Source organism: Octopus bimaculoides, chromosome 2 (genome assembly GCF_046866305.1).
Source record: "Octopus bimaculoides isolate indiv1 chromosome 2, ASM4686630v1, whole genome shotgun sequence".
NCBI classification, from domain to species: Eukaryota; Metazoa; Mollusca; class Cephalopoda; order Octopoda; family Octopodidae; genus Octopus; species Octopus bimaculoides.
In genome coordinates, this window is record NC_142929.1 from 145,761,480 (window position 1) to 145,783,435 (window position 21,956).

General features: G+C 37.6%; 2 protein-coding genes across 4 annotated transcripts; one reads left to right on the top strand and one right to left on the bottom strand.

Annotated features, from left to right (window-relative positions):
• Window positions 1–220: 220 nt before the first annotated feature.
• On the bottom strand, window positions 221–13,346 carry LOC106875155 (complex I assembly factor TIMMDC1, mitochondrial). 3 transcript variants are annotated; one of them, XM_089347882.1, is made up of 8 exons: window positions 13,210–13,346; window positions 10,825–11,128; window positions 8,013–8,178; window positions 6,184–6,272; window positions 5,340–5,407; window positions 2,643–2,721; window positions 2,229–2,330; window positions 221–291 (listed from the first exon to the last, which is right to left on the bottom strand). In XM_089347882.1, the coding sequence occupies exons 1-8, from the start codon at window positions 13,211–13,213 to the stop codon at window positions 267–269; spliced, it is 837 nt and encodes a 278-aa protein (XP_089204008.1). In that variant the 5' UTR covers window positions 13,214–13,346; the 3' UTR covers window positions 221–266. The 3 variants fall into 3 exon arrangements, with proteins under 3 accessions (XP_089204008.1, XP_014778657.2, XP_089204009.1); XM_014923171.3 differs by lacking the exon at window positions 13,210–13,346 and adding an exon at window positions 12,672–12,805; XM_089347883.1 differs by lacking the exon at window positions 13,210–13,346 and adding an exon at window positions 11,351–12,086.
• Window positions 13,194–19,592, top strand: LOC106875154 (PI-PLC X domain-containing protein 3). The gene is made up of 2 exons (XM_014923170.3): window positions 13,194–13,326; window positions 18,704–19,592. The coding sequence occupies exons 1-2, from the start codon at window positions 13,212–13,214 to the stop codon at window positions 19,537–19,539; spliced, it is 951 nt and encodes a 316-aa protein (XP_014778656.2). The 5' UTR covers window positions 13,194–13,211; the 3' UTR covers window positions 19,540–19,592.
• The last annotated feature ends 2,364 nt before the right edge of the window (window positions 19,593–21,956 follow it).

The following is a 21,956-nucleotide window of genomic DNA, read 5'->3' on the forward strand; positions in this document are numbered from 1 at the left end:
AAGGAGATATTGAGGAAATATGTCCTTTTTTAAGTCTAGCACAAGCATTTATAATTTTGGAAAAACACATGCAATTATGCCTTTCCCAAATACAAGTGGTTGTTCCGAGAGTGTAGCTGTGACAATAAGATTAGTGGCATATATGTAGAAAAGTTCCAATTTCTTGCACTCTGGTGCACTGACTTGACATTGTAGAATATTAGGAATAAGAACTTAAAGATTTTAAAAAAATATTACAACATATTTATTACTAATTTCAAATGAATTCAGGCATTCGTTGCTTTTTGCTGTCTGAAAAATATAATAGAGAAAAAAAGACATTATTAAATGGTGTTACAAACAAATTAAATTTATGGCAATATAAAAATGTAATGTTTTCTGTTATAGGAAACTTTTTTCTCATTGGTTACCATTGAGAAATAGTCACAGTATTTCTAAATGATAACATTTATATGAACTTACTGGCTGGTGGCACATAAAATATACCATTTTGAGTGTGGCCGTTGCCAGTACCGCCTGACTGGCCTTCGTAGGATTTTCGAGCGAGATCGTTGCCAGTGCCCCTGGACTAGCTCTTGTGCAGGTGGCTCATAAAATACACCATTTTGAGCGTGGCCGTTGCCAGTACCGCCTGACTGGCCTTCGTGCGGGTGACACGTAAAAGCACCCACTACACTCTCTGAGTGGTTGGCATTAGGAAGGGCATCCAGCTGTAGAAACTCTGCCAAATCAGATAGGAGCCTGGTGTAGCCATCTGGTTTCACCAGTCCTCAGTCAAATCGTCCAACCCATGCTAGCATGGAAAGCAGACGTTAAACGACGATGATGATGATGATATACACCATACTGAATTTGGTAAACATACTTAAGTCTCAATGACCCAGTACTCATTTGCTTTAAATAAGAAATATGAAAAAGATCACAGTACAATTGTTGTGCTTCATTATCTTGCAAGGTCGAACTGAAATCCTCTCAAAGGCAGGTGGCAGGAAATTAATGAGATCTTTGATAGAGGAAATTACTCTTGTATGTCCTGTAGTATTATTATTTCAATTACAGAATATGAAGTCTCCAGTGTTGCTTCAGAGAGATTGTCTTACTGATTTAAAAGTACAATGAACAAGAAGGCTAAATAGATTAATATACAACAACTCAAATTCACTGCTAGAATTATATTGTTTCTGGGAACAGCTTTTTCGACATTCTGTCGATAGGCTTGGCTACCGAGATATGGTTACCAAATCCAGATATGTTTCCTGCAATAAACTATTCATTAAGTACTGGCCCTTTATAGGACCTTAAGAAATATTGACAATGACCAAATGGGAGAAATACTCAGCTTTACTAATCTACAACAAAATCAGATTTTTTAATCACATTTTGAGTTTATCTTTACTGTTGGATACATTCAAATATATACCGAAATTTGTTTTTTTGAAAAGTCACCTTATATCTATGTTTTTTTTTTGCATTTCTTTTTTTTTTTTTTTTTTTTTTGCATTTCTTTTTTTTTTTTTTTTTTTTGTAAGGAATGACTGGCCGAGGTTGACTTGGCCTTTCATCCATTTGGAGTCAATGAAATAAGTACCAGTTAAGCACTAGGGTCAATGTAACCAACTTCCCTATCCCTTGAATTTGCTGGCCTTGTGCTAAAATTTGAAATCAATATTTTGTAAAGAATCGCAAAATCTTTGTATGGGCTTGAATTGAAAGTAAATATTCTATTTTGGAGATCAAATTAAAAAGAAATCACCTTATCTTCAAATATGTGTAGGATAATTCAATTGATCCAGCTTTTGATTATTTTCAGTTTGTGTACTTCTACTAAGGTTGAGTTTTAGCTGGTTCACTTTATTCACATGATAGTTTCAGAGTTTTTATCTGCCAAACCACTTGTATCATAACATTACAGAGGCCTCCTGTCTGAAGGACCATTGATTCATAATGCTAGGAGTGTTGTCCTTGGTCAAATCATTTAACACTTACAAGCCTAATCAACCTAATCATAAATAGACACCTTGCAGAGACATACAATTCAGTGCTGTAATATACAAGAGCATTGTATAGTTAACAAATGTATCATTAGCGTATAGCATATTATTTTTATGTTTGCTCTTGTTGAGGTTAGTTCGGTATGAAAGATGAAACTAGATGGTTTATGTTTATCTGTCTGAAAGAAATTTATCTATGCAGAAATGTTGAGGATATGATTGTCAAAGGAAACATACTTTTTCTCTTCCAAATACTTTTGTATTTCCCAGTAATGTCGTTGATCTTGAGTTTCATTGGTTAATACCATAAAACCATAGATAATAGAACCACCACACAAACTGAAAGAAAATAGAGAAATGAAGACAAAATTAGTCAACAAATAAAATAGAAGTCTTTGCAGTTTGCATCAAAAATTCCTTAGCAAATAGTGGGATTAACAGTTGGGTTGATCAGAGAGGCTTAAGCATGTAAATATATTGATACAGGGCAATATGAAAAGGAAAAATCCAAAGTTTATTCATTAAGGAAGACTCAAAAAACTTAATATTTTTTGAATGATCTTATGAAAGATGCTGACGTTTAATACATGTCCATATGTAATCAAACATATCAGAGAAAAGACTGCAAGAAAATGTAAAATATATACATACCCCATGAGTGAACCAAATATACCACCACTAATTATTCCTTTCAGTCCCAAGTTCACCTTCAGTATCATTCCTGTTATCCCTGCAGATTAGAAAAGATGAAAAAACAAAAATAAGGTAAATACCTTCCCATTTTTCATCATCATTGCTTAACATCCGCTTTCCATGCTGCCTTGGGTTGGATGGTTTGTCTGAGAACTGGCAAGCCAGAAGGCTGCACCAGGCTCCAATCTAATCTGGTAAGGTTTCTACAGCTGGATGCCCTTCCTAATGCCAACCACTCCGAGAGTATTGTGGGTGTTTTTTCACGTGCCACTGGCATGGGAGCAAATAAGGTGGCATTGGCATTGGCCACGCTTGAATGGTGCTTTTTACATGCCACGGCACATGTGCCAGTCAGGCAGCACTGGCATCGGCCATGACTATAACTTCACTTGACTCAACAAGTCATCTCAAGCACAGCATATTGCCCAACAATTGAAGGGTACTTTTAAATGGGCCGGTTATGCAACACTGGTATTGGCCATGGCTACGATCTCACTTGACTTGTCAGGTCTTCTCCATCACAACATATCTCCAATGGTCTTGGTCTCTTGTCATTGCCTCAGTGAGACCCAACGTATGAAGGTTGTGCTTCACTACTTCATCCCATGTCTTCCTGGGTTTACCTTTTCCACACGTTCCTTCCACTGTTAAGGTGTGACACTTCTTCACACAGCTGTCCTCATCCATACACAACACATGACCATACCAGTGCAGTCATCTCTCTTGTACACCACATTTGATGCTTTTATGTCAGGGTGCTTACACTCTGTGGTGTATGCACACTGACATTACACATCCATTGGAGCATACTAGCTTCATTTCTTTTAAACCTATGCATATCCTCAGCAGTTACAGCCCATGTTTCACTGCCGTGTAGCATGGCTGTTCACACACATGCATTATAATATATATTAAATATCTGCAGTACTGGCAACATTTAATTTATAATATATATTGTCTTCTAACATAGGTGCAAGGCAACAATCTCATGATGGGGGTGAAAGAAAGAATAGATGATTATATCAACTATAGTATTCAACTAGTACTTTATGTTATTGACCCAGGGAGGATGAAAAGCAAGACTGACCTTGGTGAGAAGTGAACTTATGACATATGGCAACATAACTTAATACCACAATGTTTGTTCAATAATATATCTGCCAAACATATGAAATTAAGTTAATAACAACCCTGATATTTACTAAAACTAGTTTACCATCACTAACAGCCAACAGCACAGTGATATTTTAAAGCTCCATCTGATTATTTTGATAGAGGGTTTAACTACAGACTAAATGGTTAATAGTTCATATTCTGCTTCTATCATGACCAAGATATTTAACTCCCTCTCACCCACACCACCCTGTAATAAAAATACTGGGAGTAATTACAATTCACTGCATGTATTTACAAAGGGACGTCTACATAGTGGTCAAACCTGTTAGAAATAGCAGCCAAATCCCCTCAAATTACAATCTTAAAGTTAAAAAACACAATATATTCTTATATCCCACTAAAGAGACAGGACGATCACAGCTATAATAATTTTGATCATGGGTCAGCTTGAACAGGAATGACCTGAAGCTGAAGAACAACAACAAATGATCACTACAGTGGAAAGCTGGAACATAAATGATAAACAAGTATTTATTTCTTAGTAAGTTTTAAAAAGATCTCATATGATGGCTGATGTGCAATAATCCAACTCATTTTAAAACTTATTGTGCATGTGCATTCACTCCTCGGTATGTATTTTATTCGATTACAAGAGAGTACATAATACATATAAGAATCATGATGTTCCTCATTTGAAGTCATGTAGCTCCCCAACAAGAAACATGCTTTGCTCTGGCCCTTTACTCTCATACTTCACTCCTCTCTATTCCTTATTCACCATCATCATCATCATCATCATCATCATCGTTTAACGTCCACTTTCCATGCTAGCATGGGTTGGACAATTTGACTAAGGACTGATGAAACCAGATGGCTACACCAGGCTCCAATCTGATTTGGCAGAGTTTCTACAGCTGGATGCTCTTCTTAATGCTAACCACTCAGAGAGTGTAGTGGGTGCTTTTACGTGTCACCCATCAAAATGTTTTCCCTCCCCACTCAAGGTTTGTAGGCCTGCAACCTGCAGAGTGACCTCACTAATGCTAGTGGCACAAAAAAAAAGCACCCAGTATGTACTGCAAAGTGGTTGACATAAGGAAAGGTATCCAGTTGTAGAAGCCATATTACAATACAGTCTCAGGGCCCATTGGATCCTGTCAAACCAACAAACCCATGCCAGCATGGAACATACGTTAAATGATGACGAGGGTACCATGTAATGGTGCTTGTGTCATGTAGAAAGCACTGGTCATGGTACCAAGTAAAAAAAGCATTCAGTACAGTCTGTGGAGTGGCTGGTGTTAGGAAGAACATCAGCTGTAGAAACCAAGTCAAAACAGACTATGGAACCTGGTGCAGCCCCTGACCTTGCCAGTTCCTGTCATGCCAACATGGAAAATGGATGTTTGATGATGATGATGATGAACATTCAAAAATTTATAGGTATGGAGAAAATGATATTAAATTAAAATTAAATATGAAAATAAAAGAAAATTAGAAAAATAAAAACGGATAAGCAGTAATAAATAAATAACTTACCTGAAGCTATCAAATATTCCCAAACACTGCTTTTGTTTCTGTAGACAGCTATAGATTGTGATAATAAACTAAAAAAGTAAAAAAAGAACAACAGAGTGGTTTTAGTTGAAAATCATCTGACAGTACATTATTTTCAACTCAAAAGTTGTTTGTACATGAGGAGAAGGTACACCAGACAGTTACAGGACATTTGTAATGTTATGTAAAATACATCTGATGTGCTTTTCAAAACAATTGTAGTACTCAACAACCTCTTCCATCCTTTTCATTTACAAATTTATCTATTTATAGATATATATATCTTTAAAGAGATTTGCTGTGTAAGGCCAGAAAAATGTGCAAGAAGGTACAAAGTAAACTGCAAAAGGAAAAGAAAAGAAAACAATGTTACAGTTTTACCATATATATATATATTGGGGTTATGATCCCTTCTTCAGGACATTGGGAAAAAGCAATGGATACAAAAGTCATTGCTCAGATGTGTAGGGGAAGAAGGAGGAAAGTAACATGTGCAGACTAGGGTTGCTATAGCAACCAGTCTTCTTCATGCAGTTCCTTCTTGTTGTAAATGGCTGGTCTCAATTTGTTTATAAGGAGGGCCTTCATGATTCTCAGGGGCAATCTCAAATTGCACAGACGTTTTCTTTGTCATTCTAACCCCTAGAAATGTAATGAAGCAATGAGTGGTCCATTGGAAGCTTGTAATGAATAACACTATTATTGCAGGATATAAAATTAGAATAGAAAAATTGAATTGTTCTAATGTATGAAATATAATGAAACCTTCTCATACCCACACACACACACAAAGAATTTTATTTAGCATAAAAAGAAGGTAACTTACAGGAATATTGAGGAGAAAAAACACGTGCGATAACTCCAAAAAACGCCTGACTTCATTCCTGCTAACACAACACGGTCAGTCAACATCCTCTGTAAATCAAATGAAAAATTTTAAAAAAACACATTTTATAATTATTATAATTAAGCATCTAAACTATTTTTTACATTCTGAGCTCAAATGTTGCTGAAATTAATTTTGCCTTCCATCCTTTTGGAGTCAATGAAATAAGAAGCAGTCAAATACTGTGGTTGATGTACTTAACTAGCCCCTTCCCCAAATAATTCCAGGCCTTGTGCCTAGAGCCGTCGCCGTCGTCGTCATCATCAACAACAACAACAACAACAAAGTAGCAATTCAGTAATATCAGAGAAGAGCAAAAGCATATACTTCATATTATATATATATATATCATCATCATCATCATCATCGTTTAACGTCTGCTTTCCATGCTAGCATGGGTTGGACGATTCGACTGAGGACTGGTGAACCAGATGGCTGCACCAGGCTCCAATCTGATCTGGCAGAGTTTCTACAGCTGGATGCCCTTCCTAACGCTAACCACTCTGAGAGTGTAGTGGGTGCTTTTACGTGTCACCAGCACGAGGGCCAGTCATGCGGTACTGGCAATGGCCACACTCAACATGGTGTTTTTTTACATGCCACTTGTACAGGGGCCAGTCCAGGGGCACTGGCAACGACCTTGCTCGAATGATTTTCTAACGTGCCACCAGCATAAGTGCCAGTAGGCGACGCTGATAACGATCACGCTCAAATGGTGCTATTTACGTTATATATATTGGGCCTCACCGAGGCACTGGCAAGTGATTGAAACCTTTGGAGATATGTTGTGCTTGAGAAGAGCCGGCAAGCCAAGTGAGACCGTAACCATGGTCTATGCCAGTGCAGCATAACCAGATCATTTAAGAGTACCCTTCAATCATTGGGCAATAAACTGCACTTGCGAAGACCTGTTGAGACAAGTGCAGTTGTGGCCAATGACAGTACCGCCTGATTGGCACCTGTGCCGGTGGCACATAAAAAGCACCATTTGAACATGGTCGTTGCCAGTGCCGCCTGACTGGCTCCCATGCCAGTGCCATGTAAAAAGCACCATTCAAGCGTGGTCAATGCCAGTGCCATATAAAAAGCACCCACTTCACTCTCAGAGTGGTTGGCATTCTGAAGGGCATCCAGCTGTAGAAACTTTGCCAGATCGGATTGGAGCCTGGTACAGCCTTCCGGCTCGCCAACCCTCAGTCAAACCATCCAACCCATGCTAGCATGGAAAGCGGACGTTAAATGACAATAATGATGATGATATGTACATATATATATGTATATATAAGTAAAAAATTAATGAGTGCATGTTATATAAATAATATTTTCAGGATTAAATAAAAAGACAACGGAAAATATGACCTATATTATACAAATAAAAAAAACATGTAGTAAATAAACAAACGAACATATACTAAATACACATGTGGACAGAAAACATAGGTTTCTTGTTGGTGCCTCCAGAGTGGAAGCAATATTATCAATAATGGCTGAAATTGCATTTGGCCCCTCTGGCCGATAACTGATGAAGAACTGGTAACCTATGTTTTCTGTCCGCCCGTGTATTTAGTATATGTTCATTTGTTTATTTACTACACGTTTTTTTTTTATTTGTATAATATATGTAGGTATATTTCCGTTTGTTGTGTCTTTATTTAATTCTGAAAATATAAATATATATGCACATACATACACACATAAGTGAGAGTGGGATTGATGCATAACTAAAATACGTTTCACAGATGAGAGAAAAAGTGTGTAACAGAACTCACATTTGCCTGAAATTTGGTTCGGAAAACAGATGCATTATTATCTTTAATGAACTTGTCATTAGCTTCTCTGCCACTTATAAATGAACATACACAGAATGTCAAGAGACCAATCTTGCATAGGGAACTACCAATAAAATTCAGCTCAGGACTGAAATTACCCTGGATGCTGGAATGGAAAACAAAACACTTCTTAATGTTAGCAGTAAATTAACTTATAAATCAAATCTAAGTTAATAATTTAATTTAAATATTATTGTTGTTGTTATTATTATATTTCAAAGGCAGCTGATTAACAAAATCATTACAGCAATGGACCGTGGTTATTTAACTACGAGTTCTTATGTTCTGTGTTCAAATCATTTCTTCCTTCTCTGGCCAATAAAATGAGTACTAGTCAAGTACTAACTTCCTACACAACAAAATTTCTGGCTTTGCACCAATAAAAAGTTATCATATATATATATATATATATATATATATATATATATATATATATATGCATGTATATATACATGCACACACACACACACATGCAACATGTATATATATATATATATATATATATATATACAGGCATACATTCACACTCTTGCATATACGTATATACATATATATATATATATGTACACACACACACATATATATATATACATATATATATATATATACATACATCCTCCTATCACTCACCTAGACCTGCACATATACAAACATGCATATCCGTATAAATGAAAGGGACGTGTGCATGAAAGTCGCACTTATGCACTGGACACAGTCTTACACTCATATACATATATATACACATACACATATATACACACATATACATATAAAATATATACCTACATATACTCACACACGTACACATTCACACAATTAAAAAGGAAAAAATAAAAAATAAAAGATGTTAAGACATATAGAAAGCTTGTGCAGGAACAGTAAAAATGCGGATTCTATCCATGATCGGAAGGGGGTGGGCAAAACCGTAACAAGTATTTTGTCACATGACTGAAGATTTTTAGACAACAAATATTTAAGTATTAATATATGGATATTTATATATCAAAAGATCAAATTTACCCACAATACAAACATCAAAGAGAATTAAAGGGAGGGTGGTAAGGTGTTACAAGTCCAGCAGCTGTTTCTGGCAGCTCGGAGATCCATCATAATGTTGGTATAGTTCACCAAAATATGCAGCCAGTAATGGAATCAAATAAACATAGGATAAATCAAGCCTGTTATCAGGGTAAAAAAAAGTCTTTCATTTCAGCTCATGATGCAGAAAAGTTTAAACTGCACCATCACCAGTTTAAACTTCTCTGCATCATGATCTGAAATGTAAGATTTTTTTTTCTACCCTGATGAAATCTTTCGAGCGGGATCGTTGCCGGTGCCCCTGGGCTGGCTCTTGTGCGGGTGACACATGAGGTTTTTCGAGCGAGATCGTTGCCAGTGCCCCTGGGCTGGCTCTTGTGCGGGTGACACATGGAATTTCTTCGAGCGAGATCGTTGCCGGTGCCCCTGAGCTGGCTCTTGTGTGGGGTTGTTGTAGGATTTTCGAGCGGGATCGTTGCCGGTGCCCCTGGGCTGGCTCTTGTGCGGGTGACACATGAGGTTTTCGAGCGAGATGAGCGTGGCCGTTGCCAGTACCGCTTGACTGGCCTTCGTGCGGGTGACACGTAAAAGCACCCACTACACTCTCTGAGTGGTTGGCGTTAGGAAGGGCATCCAGCTGTAGAAACTCTGCCAAATCAGATTGGAGCCTGGTGTAGCCATCTGGTTTCACCAGTCCTCAGTCAAATCGTCCAACCCATGCTAGCATGGAAAGCGGACGTTAAATGACGACGACGATGACAGAGGCTTGACTTATCCTGTGTTTATTTGCTTGCAACACTAATAATTCTTTTCTTTAATGAGTGATCCAAGTAAGAAGATTACATTTTTATCAATCGCCAGCTTTATGTTGAAATGACTAGTAATGGAGAGAGTGAGAAGCTACAGCAGTAAAAGCACAATGGTAAGATATGCAAGGAATTAAGCAAAGAGGAAGATGTGAGGAATAGATTTATCGTAGTCAAAGATTAGAGATTAGGTGTAATTAATGGGATTTGATTGCAATGAGTAGTGTCTTAGTTTTGTGTAATAATGATTTCTTATATTTAACATAGGACTATAACATAGTGGAGGAATACAGATTACTGAATTCATCCCCCAATACATAACTGCTACTTTACCTTTGAGAGACGAGAGGTAAAAGACAACACCAACAGGATTTGAATTCAAACAATGGAAGCAGAATGAAAAACTGAAAGGCTTTTTACCTGACATTTTATTATTTCTGCTACTCTACTACCCTTAGATTTGTGGGAATATTTTTATCTGAAATTTACAAAAACTTTACTATTGAGTACTTTTGTTTTTGTATTTGGTTCCTGGTGTGAACTCATATGTTGAAACCTATTTTATTGCATATCAAGAGGATTGTTATGCTAATGTTGCAAATGGTGACAAAAAAGACTTTGGCAAACCTAACTGATTGGCTAATTGGCCAAAAGATTAATTAAACAATTGATTAGTTAATTGGTTAACCAAAGTGCAAATAAAAATAAAAAAGTGAAACAGAGCTAGTGCAAGTATTTATTATTGTCACAATAACCCTCCTGAGATACAACAAATCTACTATTGGGTAAATTTTTAGGACTCAGTTGTTTAAATGATTAAATTAAAGACAATCATCTTCAACAAGAAAAGAAAAAAAAAAAAGAATGTCTTGTAATTATTTTGACAACAAGTTTCATGCTATACTCACTCTTTACTGTACATTTTCTGCAAACGATACCATCCAGTCTCTGATGACAAAAACTTCTGTATATCTAATTCTGAAATAATTAATTTGTTTTCTAATGCTTGCTTTCGCAGATTTTCAGTGGCTTTTATTAAAGCATCAGTAGGCTGGGTCTGCGTTTCAATTGAAGGAGATGAGTCTGCAAGAGGAGTTTCAACCTCACTAGCATATATCCGAGGGAACCAAAATGAACTCCTGAATTCCTGATAGAAGGAAGTGGAGCATATTTGAGATGGAACAAGACCCTTCGGAAACAGATTATCCATTCCTGTCAATAAATTAAATATATATTTATATATATAAATCTGTATGTATATACATGCAAGGTAGACTCACTCAAAGTAATACATCTACACCTCATTCTACTGTCACCACTGTACAAAAGACCCCTCCTTTTTATAGAACTGTTTAAGTTTCTTTATCTACTAACAAGGAAGATAGTCCAATATGAATGTCGAAAGATGTTGATTAATTTTTTAATATGACTTACCAAACAATGGACTTGCTCAATGTGATATATTTATACTTCATCATATAATCATTATTACTGGAATAGAAGACACCTCATTTTTGTCAATTCATTTAAATTCCTTTATTTCTGAGAAAAATGGCCCAAGCTCCCATCATCTGGTGTATTTTCCTTGCAATTCAGTGTCTTATTACATAGTAGTTTGACTTTACAATATCACTATTATGTTCCAAATCGTAGTCAGGCATATCTAGAATACATTACGGGAAATGACTGGTACTTTATCTTATATACCTCAGAATGATGAAAGGCAATGTTAGTCTTGGCTGGATTTGAGCTCGAAATGTAAATATTGCAGACACTTAGACCGATGCTTTAATGAGTGTTTCATTCCATTGCCTTAAAACTGCAAAAACCTCAGATGTTGTTATTTTCAGTCATACACCCGTTACAATGTCATTGTCCAGCACCAGGTCAACTGAGATAACTTTCTGAATCCAGAATAATTTCCTGTAAATTCAATGAGGTAAATACATAAGGAGCCACTAAGTTTAATGTAAATTCATTCCCCGTGAGTAAAGTCATTGACATGCTGTTTATTTGCTGAGTAAATAATTCGCTAAACATAGAAAAATTGGTACTACTAAAGCAGCGCGGACCCGAACGCGCAGTCGCGCGTCCGCGCTAGCTAGTCGTGAGTGGTCGATCCTAACCCTAAACACGTATTCATTTGCACACGCGGGTTAGGGTTAGGGATAGGGTTAGGGTAGGGTTAGGATCGACCACTCACGACTAGCTAGCGCGGACGCGCGACTGCGCGTTCGGGTCCGCGCTGCTTTAGTAGTACCGAAAAATTTATTTTTAGAAGATGAAATTACAGGCGATGAGTTTCCCCGTTATGAATTTAGGGACACCCTCTAGAGTATGTTCTTTTTACGAGTCCCATGGAGGGTTAACACCATTGCTGTATGAAACGTTTCTTTTTTACTGTCATTGCTTGATACCTCGGTGGTGAGCATGGTATTCACTTTCATGCAGAAACTCGTTCGTTTTCATACAATTGCCAACGTGAAGTGAACAAGCGACGGAGGTAGAGAAACATGTCGACTGCCAGTAAAAATGAGAGAGACGAGGTATAATTTTATTTGATAGGGGTAATTAATTTTGTATATTTGAGGATACATTGTAATATTTAATAAAAGCAGTAACATCGAAAACATTTTGCAACTAAGTTGAAGGTTACTTCAAGATCAAAACTAGACCTTTAAGGTATGAAGAATAAATTACAACAAACAGAATTAGACTTTTGTTACCAAATACATATAAATCATAACACACGAACCTTTCTATAATTGAATAAATGCGTTTAACTGGAAGAGAAAGACCTGAATAAGTGACATTGAACTGTCACATAAATAAAGCGGTTGTGTTTTCTTTACAAGTTTCTTCCGCTCTTCAGTAATTGAGGAAGTTTTGGTACAAAGCTAGTTGTTGTTACAATTGTCTCGTGTTATTATCTCTTGTTGATTTCATTGATGTAGCAACTGCTCATTCATTTTATTCGTTTCTTTCATAACGTATAATTGTTTCATAACGTATAATTTGTTTCATAACTTATAATTTGTTTCATAACGTATAATTTCATCTAGCACAAAAAGAAAAAAACAAAAAAGAGGCTTCCGTGGATGGAATTTCAATTGTTAGGGTTTTTACAGGCAACTTGTATTTGTGTTCAAAGGAATTTGAAAAATAAATCAAAGCTCGTTAGTGAATTGAGACTGATACGCTACATTTATCCGTATGTTTTCCGACCGACATTAGTAAAATATTACACTATATCATACGATTGTTAGACTTCAGAAAACATTTTACAAACTTACTCATGGCTAAAACTGGTGATGTCTCAAATATCGATCCAAGCAATGACTTGGCAAATTGGATGTCCCAGTTACCGGCTTCTTGTCATGACTTACCGCTAAATAGTTTGGCGATCCCAGGTAAATACATCTTAAACTTGTTACTCATTATTTTCTAATATTGATTTCTTTTTTAGGTATCAGCGGAATTCCAGTTAAAGCACTTCATGTAACTTTTTGGCGGCGGGAGGTTTACTTATTTGAATCGACTCCGCCCTAAAACTTGAATGGTGTTTAAGAGTGGCGTATGGTGGTTGTTGTATTGAGTGTTCTGTCACACCCAATGCCACCAAATTTCAAGTAGGAGTATAACAAAAGTTTCCTATTCAGATTTGTGACTTTAATTTATGAATTTGCCATTTTCGATATGTGTGCAGCGCACACCTAGCACACCCGGAATATACACCCCTGGTGTTTAATCTTATAGGCCCTGGAAGGATGAGAACAACATTCATGTAAGCTACATTTGAACTCAGACGTGGCTATTTACAGTGCAACACTTGGTGGACATTGGAATTAGACACTGAGGGAAAATGGCTGTAACTTTTTTATTTTTTAATTTTGGCGATTTTCGTTTTCGATAATGTGTTCTACATGTCACGGTCATGCGATTCCCCCTAAAAGAATTTTGGACCCAAACACACACGGGGGGGGGGGGGGGGGGGCTATTTTCATTTTTGACATTGTGTTCTACATGTCCAGGTCGTACGAATAGCCTTCTCGCAACTTAGATGTGAAAATGAACGGCTTACATTTATATTGAAACAGAAAAAGGATCACATGTGGAGTCCCCACCACGAAACTTGATATGCTAGAAATAACAGCTAAACGCAGACAATCCAAATCTTGCATTGGTACAGATGGACTATATGTAATCTGAACCTTGCCCCCCCCCCCTTTATTTATTTATTTTTTTACGGAATCCCACGTTTTAGGCTATGGAGATTCCGATTCTGAAAAAAAATTTTCAAAAATCTCAAATTCAAAATTTCGATTCCCCCCCTCTGGTTTTTATATAGATCCACACCCGGTGGAAAAAGTGAGAAAAAAAATAGTGTAGTAGTTGAAGTGCACCTTATATGAAATAAATATGAAGGAAAAAATGCGCTTTGGCAAACGGGGTTAGGTTTTGAGTTAGGGTTAGGGTAAACCTAACCCTAACCCTGACACTAACCCTAACCAGATTTGGCTGTTATTTCTAGCATGTAAATAGCCTGCTTGGTGGGGGGGGGGTTGAAATTTTTCAAACAATTACTAGAAAGGTAAAGGTAAAGGTTACAGCTTTTTTCTTTTTTTTTTTTTGCTTTCGAATTTTGTTACAGGCTTTCTTTCTATTTTTTTTTAATTTTGTATTTTTCGTTTTCGAATATATGTTCTCTGGTAAAAAGCGTGAAACTCGCAGTTCAACTTTCTGAGTAAATGCAAGATTTGGATTGTCCGCGTTTAGCTGTTATTTCTAGCATATCAAGTTTCGTGGTGGGGACTCCACATATGATCCTTTTTCTGTTTCAATATAAATGTAAGCCGTTCATTTTCACATCTAAGTTGCGAGAAGGCTATTCGTACGACCTGGACATGTAGAACACAATGTCAAAAATGAAAATCGCCAAAAAAAAAAAAAATCACCCCTCCCCCGTGTGGGGGGTATTGGGGGGGTAAAAAAATTTTTTTAGTGGGAATCGCATGACCGTGACATACAGAACACATTACCGAAAACGAAAATCGCCAAAATTAAAAAATAAAAAAGTTACAGCCATTTTCCCTCAGTGTCTAATTCCAATGTCCACCCAACATTTATTCAACGCGCTATTGAATCTGCCATTCATCATCGACCCCTTACTTTTCTAATAATTAGATCTATTGGTCGTCTAATCAAGGCAATTTTCCCCCCAAAAGTAGAGATCTAGACTAAATGTGCTTTGCAGTGTGTAGTTTGCTGTCTCATTGAAGATGACGGGGATAAATATAGTGGTTCGCTAAGATGGGAGAGACTGAGAAGGTGGTAAGCTCTTATACAGGGTGTAGACGGTATTCGTTCGCATAATGACTGTCTCAGAAAAGTAAAAAAGTGTTCTTATTTTCTGAGATATATTTGTCAAATTAGGGTCAGTTTGTCTTCATGACATGTTTTGTCGATCTCACTCGATGGCAGCTTCCAGACTACCTCGAAACTGGCCACAAACCTTTGTCACTATCTCCTGTTTTAGGCCCCCGATGGCCCTGGTAATCCTGGTCCCCAGCTCATCCTTCCTGTTGCAGCTAGATTTGTTGGTCTCTCGGTTCATTGCATCCCATACAAAAAAGTCGAGGGGTTTGCAGTCAGGCGAGTTGGGAGGCCAAATGTCAGGTGATGAGTGATCGAACAAATTCTTTGACAGTCAGGTCTGGGTTTTCTGACTGTGGCAGGGCACAGTCTTTCCGCCACACGTACAGCCTCCCTGTAGCTACCTGGTCAATCCAGGGCTTCACCACCTCACTCAGATGGATGTAGCCATCGTTGTTCAGCTTGAGACTCACAAGGAAGAAATGGGGTGGCATGATGTCACCATCACTGCTGATGACATCAAAGACCATGATTGTCACTGGAAGTTTCGCCTGCATGTCTCTGGTGAGGCAGCAAGCCACCTGTTGTTCTGAGAGTTGATCTTCTGGTCTTGGCAGAAATTCTTCTTCTTGAAGAACAACAGCACATCTAGATCCAGCAGGTGTTTCAACTTGTTGATCAGCTTCTTGATGTGCTTAAGTCGCTTTTCCTGCATAGCCTTGGACAGAAATTGTCCTTTCCTCGTCTTGTATGAAACGTAGCAAATGTTCTCATGCACCACCAGCCTGATGAGCTTTTAATATATACTGTTTCATACAAGATGAGGAAAGGACAATTTCTGTCCAAGGCTGAAACTTTTGTGGGGCGGAGGCCAGTTGATTAAATTGACCCCAGTACACAACTGGTACTTAATTTATCGACCCCGAAAAGACGAAAGGCAGAGTCGACCTCAGCAGAATTTGAACTTAGAACGTAAAGACAGATGGTCATAATATGCAAACATTTCTCATGGCACCAGTACACTGTTTACAGATGCTTACATTTTTTATGTTTTCCGTGAATTTTTCATGGGTCCAGCTAGTGAGTAATTATTATACTGAGTGGACTTTTGCTGATCTGGCTCCCTCGCCAATGGCACTTGGTCTCCCATCTGTAATACAGCTGTATTAGACACAAGACAATTTTTGAATACATTTAAACATAAAAGTAAGCATGGCTTATACATAACCAAATATGGTAGGTCTTGTACTAAAGACTAATTCTCGCCACCTTGCATCGCTCGGTCTTAACAAATTCGTGACCCGACTTAGAACACACATTCCTTTCCATAGTTCAGTGCCAGCTTTCATTTTACTTTAATGACCGACCGTTCTTTCTAATTTTACCTCTTCCCTACAGAAATATCTTCCTTTTATTGTCTATTTTGTTTCCCACAAAATGACTGGTGAGGAGCTATCTGTGGTATACACTTGAGTGAAATTCCTCACTCCCCTTTATTATATATACATGCACTCGAATGTAGCAGGTAACAGTTTGCCTTTGGCCAGTGTTTGGACCCCATTGTGTCCACTACTCTGATTTGTTGGTATTGGCGCAATTTGTCTCTTACTCTGTCACACCAATTTGCAACATGTAACCAATCAATCAGAGCCTCTAAATAAATTCATGTGGGGGTCACTAATTTGTAAGGACTGTGTTATGTGAGATAATGAGAATGGGTCTCAGGTACATCACACAGCCCTTACAGTAAATATAAAAAGAATACATATATGTGCCAGAGGGAAAAAGGGACACCCGAGTAGAATGTTTTATTAACATGTGTCTGTCTGTGTGTCATGTATACAGAATAATAGACAGGTCATCATGAAAACAAAGTGTATGTGTGTATAGACATGGATGTATGCGTGTGCGTTAAGTACATATAAGAATAACTATGAAGAAGACTAAAAGAGTCTATATTGAGAAGTTAGACAAATGTTCGTAGACACAAGAATGAGAAATACCAGTTCATAGTCAACTGTACATGGTAATTGAAAAACTGTATCAAGAAGTTGTGGCCATGATGCTGAGCCAGTTGCAGTACATGTTGTACAAGAAGTTGTGGCTGTGATACTGCTGCCTGGGTCACTTGGTACATGAGTCCTCGTAGGTTGTATATTCACTGTTGATCTATGGTGAAGTAATTCACAAACAATGAAGTGTTGGAACCTGGGCAAGCTGCTTGTTGAGTTGTGTACATAGAAATGGTGTTGACAACGTTAAGATGATAGTGGAGATGAAGAAAGAGATCACTGTAATGCTGTTGGTTGAAGTTGGTAAGTCATTGTGTGGCAGCTGTGGTGTCATTGCTGGAACTGGATGTGTCTTGTGTGGTCAGTGGCTAGACCTTAAAAGGTCTGAAACCTAAGACAAGGAGAAGCTGGGTTTTTATAAGAAGCTGTAGGCTCAAACTGGGTTGAGAACAGGCTGTCTCATGTGATTTTATTTAGAGGCTCTGATTGGTTATATGCTGCAAATTGGCATGATAGAGTAAGAGACAACTTGTGCCAATACCAACCAATCAGAGTAGTGGACACAATGGGGTCCAAATAGCAGCCAAAGGCTAGCTGTTACCTGCTACGTTCGAGCACACGTATATATAATAAAGGGGAGAGAGGAATTTCACTTGAGTGCACGCTACAGTCTTAAAGCATTCCCCCTCTTTAATAAATTATATCCTATATTATGTACTAATGCACAGATACATTCTTTATCTTGTACTGTGTGCATTAACAATGTTAAACCTGTTTGTTTCTTTTACTCTAAAACGATTACAATATCAAGTAACTGCACTTCCAAAAGTGAACTCTCTCCCTACTGCATTATATTTTTAATCAATTTATTCCAGCTTTTGTCTCTCCTGCTTTTTTAGATAAAAATCAATCATTGAGAAAGCTTTTTTCTTCACAATGGATGTAATTCTAATTAGAATTTCTTGGCTCATTACCTTAAATTTTGTTAATGTAATCTGCTGAGCCTTCTACTGGGCCTGGAGAGACTAAGACGAGCCTAATCTACAGGGTGTTCAAAAAGTCTCTCCGCAGTCAATTTTTTTTCATCTTGTGCATTACCAAGAGTTTTTCAGTGAACAGATTATTTTGAAGGGACTTTGGCCACAAAGATCACCTGATTTAACACTGCAAGACTTTTTTTTTTTCTGAGGAGCAAGTAAAGGATCAGTGTACAAGAATCGCCCGAAAACCATTAAATACTTACTGTGGTGAGACATTCTGAACACCTGGTAGCATATTCTTTGTTGAAAATTCTGTAGTTGTTCCATGTACAGGATTAGAATGTGTCTTGTATCATGCAATAGTAAATCTACAAAATGTTCCCAAGAATAACACTGATGATGTTTGTGTTTATCTTTTGCAGGTTCTCATGACTCATTTAGTTCTAAGTTAAAAGAAGGAGAAATTGCTCCTGATTGCACTGAACTAATTAGATTAGCTGAGAAATTGTTTGGAAAAGCTGCAGATAAAGTAATTATGAGATGGTCTACTACACAGAATCTGGACTTAGGTGAGCAACTTGAAAAAGGGATCCGCTATTTTGATCTGAGGGTAGCTTACAATGATTCTTGCAATGATTTTCAGTTTGTTCATGGCATATATGGACCAAAAATAGATTGCTGTATGCAAGAGATCAATTCATTCTTGGAGAAACATCAGAAAGAGCTGGTAATTCTGGATTTTAACCATTTTTATAATGTAAATCCAGAAAATCACAAAAGGCTGCTTTCAATGTTGTCTGATATATTTGGAAAGAAAATGTGTCCATTTATTGGAGCTGCTAACTTGACACTTAATGTTGCCTGGGAGGTCAATCTTCAGGTAGTTATCTGCTATCATCATAATCTTGCTACTCAACAACCAATATTCTGGCCTGGAAATGCTGTACAACACCTCTGGGCAAACACTGATCAACTTCCAAAACTGATCAGTGCATTTGAGGAGGAATACCATAAAGGACGTCCAAGTGATTGTTTTTTCAACTGGCAAGGTACTCTAACACCAACAGTAACTACTGTTCTTCAACATCTTGACGGTAGCTTGAAAACTACATTGGCTGAGAAAGCAACATCTGCCATTACAAAGTGGGTTGCAGACAAATCTCCGTGTTGCAAGGGCTTAAACATCATATCTGTAGATTTTATGCAATTGTATGACTTTGTACATGTAATTGTACAAATGAATCATGACATTCAATAATTTATGTGTATACATCTATTTGTTCATCAACAATAAATATTTTATTTTTGTTACCATTGTTTTATAACCATTTTTCAATGATAAAAATAAACCATGATCAGCATTTGAGAGTGAGTAATGACTTGATAGCATGGTACATGCTTTCATTATTTTAGGTATCCATGCCATTGCAAGCAGACTTAAACGTTTTCTTAGTCCTTCTACACCAGATCAAGTAGATTATGGAGTATGTGATATCTGGAAAGAGAGAGAAAGGGGGCTGCATTCATTTTCAGCTGAGTAGACTGCAGAAATTTGAAATAATAATGAGCTTATTGTACACAGTGCTCAGGTGCACTACAACTCCTTGAAAATGAGGACAGAAGAAGCCATAAGTCAAGGAAAGGAATACAGCAACGAAAGTTAGAAGTACATGCATAGAACATTGTTCTATTGTTTTTTTCCTCTCTTTCTTTCTTATTTTTAGCTTCCAGTCTTTCCTTACCATTCTTTGGTTCTGCTGAATTCTCCCTTGACATCGTTCTCTTCCTTTTTTGGGGGGCTGACAAATCCGTCACTCCCCTCTTTTGTTTCTTTCACCTCACTCCTTTCCTTCTCTTTAACTTCCTGGGTAGAATCCTCCTCATTTTTATCTTATCTTGTATGTAATTTCTCCTCCATCTCCCTATGCGTGTACTCAAACAAGGGGCACTGAGTCTTCGTGTGACCCCTCACACCACATATATAGCAGTTCAGTCTGTCCCTCCACCACATTTAATGTTTTCTCCTCCTCAACCTCAATCTGATAGGGGTTACATTCTATATCTTCAAATGTGGCAAATAGCCACATTTCAACTCCGAATCCCCACCAGTTCAGCTTTTTCTTCTTTCCAGCCGGTCCCAATTCTGGGTCATCTTCAGTTGCAGCCAGAATAGCTGCAACCAACCACTCAGTTTTAATTTCGGGTGGTACCCTTGGTATCCTGATCCAGACACTGTGCCACCTTCTCTGTCCTCAGAATGGTGGTGGAATGTGAGGCTGCCTCTTCCTTTGTAGGAAGCCTCACCTCCACTGTGCCGAACCTTCTTCCTCTGCCAATGTACGTTGTCTTCTTTACAATCTTACTCAAACATTCTATTTCTTCCTCCATCACTCTCTCTATCTTGTTGGTGGCGACCGCTTGTGTTCGATACACCACCATCTTCAAACTTTTATCTTTTACAATATTTTGCGGAGGGATCAACTTAATGGTATCTCCCTCTTTTTTTATCAGTTCTTCGCTCTTCAATATTTCTTCCATGTCAATGTTTATCTGTTTAGCCTCCAATGGCATGGCTGTTCTTGCCACAGCAGTTTTTGCATAGCTCTTCATACCAGAGGAACTACACTTCTCTTTTCACCCACAATGGAGAAAAAAGAACAGCAAAACACAACAGCAGCAAATAACAACCTCACGTGATAACAAACTTCAACAGCAAATCTCCACGAATCACAAAAAAACACTACCTTTCTCCTTTAAAACTGGGGTCAAAATGACTAAAGTAAAATGACTAATCCTGCCAAAATAGTCACAGAAGTCTGGTGTAGGCTTCTGCCTGGCTGGCTCTTGTTAAACCATCCTACCCGTGCCAGCATGGAAGGTGGATGTCAAATGATGATGATGATAATGATGAGACAAAGAAAATTTGAACAGACCCGAGTTGAACACTGATTAGAGGTCTGATCAATTAAGGATAACTTGGAGCTAAACAGCAACAACCTAAAACACAATGGGAGTATAACACTGCAGTCATACCCCACTTGTACTTCTCTAGCCTATGTAGATCATCCACATTGAATACTCATGTCTTGACTGTACAATATCACACTCTTTACATAAGTTTAATATAGTTTGCCTTTGACATGGAGAGAGAAATACTTTATCAATAATAGTAACAACTTGCTGAACTCTCACTCTTTCTGGCAAATGATGTTCACTACAAACATCTCCAGCTCTGATTAATTCAAAGTGAAACAGTTGAACCCAATGAAACTAGGGATGATCTGCAACAGCAAGTATGAAGTATATAAAGTTTGCAAAGTAGAAGAAATTATTTTACTCTGAAGAAAAGGAACACTCTAAAGTTTCAACCAGAATCCTTTTCCAGGGAGAGTACAAAAAATGTCTACTTCATTTAGCAACAAGTCAATGAGATTCTTTACATAATCAATCAACGTTGTAGAAATAGTGTCAGATTTCCCTCAAATTACTTCCCACTTTTTAAAAAAACTAATACAGTAGGTGTTATGTCTCAAGCTACTGCTATCTAGCACCTTCGGATGATCTCTACACGACTGCTACCCAACTCCTCTACTATGGCTAGACTACCTCTATTTATATGTCTTGGGCGATCCTACTTCTTCGCTTGGGGGCGTTGACACAACAGTTATGTATTTC

Bases quoted from the DNA above. Each gene is read 5' to 3' on its own strand.
- LOC106875154 (XM_014923170.3), top strand. From the start codon at position 13,212: ATGGCTAAAACTGGTGATGTCTCAAATATCGATCCAAGCAATGACTTG. The intron at 13,327-18,703 runs GTAAATACATCT...TATCTTTTGCAG, and splicing joins AAATAGTTTGGCGATCCCAG to GTTCTCATGACTCATTTAGT.
- LOC106875155 (XM_089347882.1), bottom strand. The intron at 8,179-10,824 runs GTGAGTATAGCA...TTTCCATTCCAG, and splicing joins CAGAAAATGTACAGTAAAGA to CATCCAGGGTAATTTCAGTC. The intron at 2,722-5,339 runs GTAAGTTATTTA...TCTAATCTGCAG, and splicing joins GGAATATTTGATAGCTTCAG to GGATAACAGGAATGATACTG.